The sequence below is a fragment of the Colossoma macropomum genome, unplaced genomic scaffold (assembly GCF_904425465.1).
Source record: "Colossoma macropomum unplaced genomic scaffold, Colossoma_macropomum, whole genome shotgun sequence".
NCBI classification, from domain to species: domain Eukaryota; kingdom Metazoa; phylum Chordata; class Actinopteri; order Characiformes; family Serrasalmidae; genus Colossoma; species Colossoma macropomum.
In genome coordinates this window covers 1,964,551-1,968,982 of record NW_023494796.1, presented here as the reverse complement: position 1 = coordinate 1,968,982, position 4,432 = coordinate 1,964,551, and the positions used below count along the sequence as shown (strand labels likewise).

At 37.5% G+C, this 4,432-nt stretch overlaps 1 protein-coding gene across 1 annotated transcript in view; it reads right to left on the bottom strand.

The window, feature by feature from the left end:
* Positions 1–1,113: 1,113 nt before the first annotated feature.
* Positions 1,114–4,432, bottom strand: part of xpa (xeroderma pigmentosum, complementation group A) — a 9,398-nt gene continuing 6,079 nt past the window's right edge. Inside the window, exons 5-7 of the mRNA XM_036583610.1 lie at positions 4,069–4,234; positions 3,586–3,703; positions 1,114–1,730 (exon numbers count right to left, since the gene is read on the bottom strand). Of these exons, the coding sequence (XP_036439503.1) occupies positions 1,576–1,730; positions 3,586–3,703; positions 4,069–4,234 (439 nt within the window). The 3' untranslated portion in view covers positions 1,114–1,575. The remainder of the gene's footprint in view (positions 1,731–3,585; positions 3,704–4,068; positions 4,235–4,432) is intronic.

The window sequence follows — 4,432 nt, the reverse complement described above, 5'->3', positions numbered from 1 at the left end:
CGCCTTACTAAGTCATGGCCACGCATTAGGATCTTGTTCCTACGCCTTACTAAGTTGAGGCCATGCATTAGGATCTCAATCCCACGCCTTACTAAGTCATGGCCACATTTTAATTATGTTGTTCTCATGCCTTACTAAGTTGTGGCCACGCATTAGGATCTTGTTCCCACGCCTTACTAAGTCATGACCACAACTTAATTAAGTTGTTCTGATGTCTTACTACGTTGTGGCCATGCATTAGGATCTTGTTCCCACGCCTTACTAAGTCATGGCCACGCATTAGGATCTCAATCCTATGCCTTACTAAGTCATGGCCACAACTTAATTATGTTGTTCTCACGCCTTACTAAGTTGTGGCCATGCGTTTTTTGTATTTATTCAGGAGGTCACTATATAGCATATAGCAATGCTATAGAAGAAGGAAAATTTGCTCTTGTATGTATGTTACTCTAACGGGGCTCATATCCTACCTTTACCCTGTTCTACTGTGCCTTTGAAGCTGATATATGTAAATGAGCTCTGTTCTGATTGGCTGTGCCTCATTCAAAAAGCACTAAAAAAGGCTGTGTTCACATTACCAGGTTGAAGTGGCACAGATCTGATTTTTTGCCCTAATGTGACTCAGATCTGATGTTTTCAGGGCTGTGTGGACACAAATCTGATCTTTTCAAATCCGACCTGAGCCACTTTCATATGTGGTCCTAGATCGGATACGTATCCGATTCATGGCCATGCGGCCTTAATGTGACGCTCAGATGGGAATTCATATGCTTTTTTTTCCACTGCGCGTGCGCCATCATTCAGCGTTACCATGGCAACAGCGCCAAACAGAAGCTAAAGCCTGTAAATGGTGGAAAAGCAGCTCATCTCCCCTTTTTCTCCTTCGTCTCGCTCTAATAATGAAGCTGAGAGCCGATCAGAGTTAATGATCTTCTCAGCGAAGCTTGTTCTGCTCGTTAGTTTGTGCTGATGGTGAACGTGATTCATTCACGTGACGTTACTGAGTAGGATGAGCTCATGAGGGTCATTTCAGGATTTGAATCACTTACCTAAACGAGTGTAAACCATCGTGTCAGAGAGATCGGATTTGAGCAAAAAATCGGATTTGAGCAACGAGGCTTGTAATGTGAACGTAGCTCTAATTTCGGTGTAAGTGGGCTAAACTGCTGTAGGCTGAATAGGTGGATGTATGGGGCTGTTTTTTGGCGGTTTATGAGTGAATGGTACTAAAGTCTAATTTAGTCAATTTGTCACATAATGATCCACCTTGAGATTTACACTTAAAAGAAAGGTGCCTTATGAAAATGTTATTTGCTGTTATTAATATTACAAAATTACAAAAGCAAATTTTCACTCCTTCTGCTGGTCCACTTGTAATAGAAATGACGCATGCCGTTGTGTGGATGACAGAACAAAGAGGAAAGATGAGAGAGATAATGATAAATAAAATCCAAGAAAGAAGGTTTCCAGTGCTGTGATTGTTCTCATACGGCACCGACTGTTTGGCCTGACTCCCTCACTCTTTCCTTGCTCCCTACTGAGTGAGCGAGGGTGCGGTTTGGAGCGCAGCCGGCTCTACATCTTCTCGTAAGTGAGCTGGTGTCCGCAGGTTTTACACACTTTCCTGTACTGATCCTCCTCTTCGTCCACCAGCTCCTCTGGACCGTAATCGTGCTGGTGGGCGCTGGTGTCCTTCCTGAACATACTGCTGCGGACCGCTCGCCTCAACTCTGATACAGAGAGAGAGACAAATATTATTTAAATGCTTAAATAATAAATCACAGAAAAGTAGATTAAGGTTAGCAATCAAGGGCTGTAACTCTGAGAGGCACAAAATGTGTGAATGTGACGCTCTACACAGCTAAAACCACTATAAATTCACCGCCATTTCATAATACTAAATAATTTTCAGTACGTACTGAATAACTCATAGTAGATAGTGAATAACTCATAGCAGATGCTGAAAAATTCACAGTAAATACTGAAAAATTCACAGTAGATACTGAAAAATTCACAGTAGATACTGAAAAATTCACAGTAGATATTAAATAATTCATAGTAGATACTGAATATTTCATAGTAGATACTGAATAATTCATAGTAGACACTGAATAATTCATAGTAGATACTGAATAACTCATAATAGATACTGAATATTTCATAGTAGATACTGAATAACTCATAGTAGATGATCAGATTCTGAATAACGTACTGTAGTTACTGAATGATTCACAGTAGATACTGAATATTTCATAGTAGATAATGAATATTTCAGAGTAGATACTGAATAATTCATAGTAGATACTGAATAACTCATAGTAGATACCGAACAACTCATAATAGATACTGAATAATTCATAATAGACACTAAACAACTCATAGTAGGTACTGAATAACTCATAGTAGATTCTGAATAACTCATAGTAGATTCTGAATAATTCATAGTAGACACTCAATAACTCATAGTAGATACTAAATATTTCATAGTAGACACTGAAAAATTCACAGTAGATACTGAAGACCTCATAATAGATGATCAGATTCTGAATAACGTACAGTAGTTACTGAATGATTCACAGTAGATACTGAAAAAATCATAGTAGACACTAAATAACTCATAGTAGACACTGAATAATTCATAGTAGACACTGAACAACTAAACATAGATACTGAAAAATTCATAGTAGATACTGAATATTTCATAGTAGATACTGAATAACTCATAATAGATACTGAAGAACTCACAGTAGATGATCAGATTCTGAATAACGTACAGTAGTTACTGAATGATTCACAGTAGATACTAAATAATTCATAGTAGATACTAAATAATTCATAGTAGATACTGAATAACTCATAGTAGACCCTGAATAATTCATAGTAGATACTGAAAGATTCATAGTAGACACTGAAAAATTCACAGTAGATACTGAAGAACTCATAGTAGATACTGAATATTTCATAGTAAATACTGAAGAACTCATAGTAGATGATCAGATTCTGAATAACGTACAGTAGTTACTGAATGATTCACAGTAGATACTAAATAATTCATAGTAGATACTAAATAATTCATAGTAGATACTGAATAATTCATATTAACAACTGAATAATTTATAGTAGATACTGAAGAACTCATAACAGATACTGAACAACCCCTAGCAGATACTGAATAATTCATAGTAGATACTGAAAGATTCATAGTAAACACTAAATAACTCATAGTACACACTGAATAATTCATAGTAGATACTGAATATTTCACAGTAGACACTGAAAAATTCATAGTACACACTGAAAAATTCACAGTAGATACTGAATATTTCATAGTAGACACTGAAAAATTCACAATATACACTGAATAACTCATAGTAGATACTGATTATTTCATAGTAGATACTGAATATTTCATAGTAGACACTTAATAACTCCTAGTAGATACTGAATGAATCATAGTAGACACTGAATAACTCATAGTAGACACTGAATAATCTCATTTCCTGTGTACCAGAGTGAAAAAGACTCTGCTTTCCTGTGAAAAACAGAGACAGTATTTGTTTGTGTATACGTTTCGTGTTTGTGCACCTTTGACTTTCTTGTTGAAGCGTTTCTGTTTCTGGACCTCCCGGTTCTCCTCTCGGCTCTCGCGGGCCTCCTCCAGCGCCTCCTCGCTGCCCCAAACCTCCAGAGAGCGCTTCACCACCTTAACCGTCACACAGAACACAAACCAACAGCTGTGTTAACTCTGAGAACAGGAGTTCTGATTTACATTTCATTTGTACCGTAACGATTTAAGTGCGACTTAATAAATAATTAATTAAGGCGGAAAAAAATGTATCTTGCATTACCACTGAAAACAGTAGCCACTATACAGTTGTATGCAAAAGTTTGGGCGCCCCTGGTCAAATTCCATGTTGTTGTTATTGTTGAGTGTAAATAAGTCAAAGGTTCTTTAAGAGTTCTTTAGTAAAGGCAGTGGTTATATCCAGAACCATGACAACCCAAAGACCAACTGACCGCACAGTTGGTTCTTTGGCTCTGTTCTATGACGGAAAAGGTGTTGTTTACCTGTATTTTCAGGTAGAGCTTCATGTCCCCCCAGCGGGGATTGTGGGGGTTCTTCTTTAGAACGAAGCGCAGCGGCGGCTCCCGCAGGTCCAGATCGCAGTCCTTCAACAAGAAAAGCTGCTTCGCCTCCGTCCGAGAAATCAGCCGGTGCTTCACTTCGTTATCTCTACAGACACAAACACAACACAAACAAACATAAACACAAATACACACAAACAGAAACAAACACAAACATACAAACACAAATCAAACAAACACAAACACAGCCAAACAAAACATAAACATAGACATATAAACAAACACATAAACAAACATATTAACAAACACATAAACAAACAAACACATAAACAAACATATTAACAAA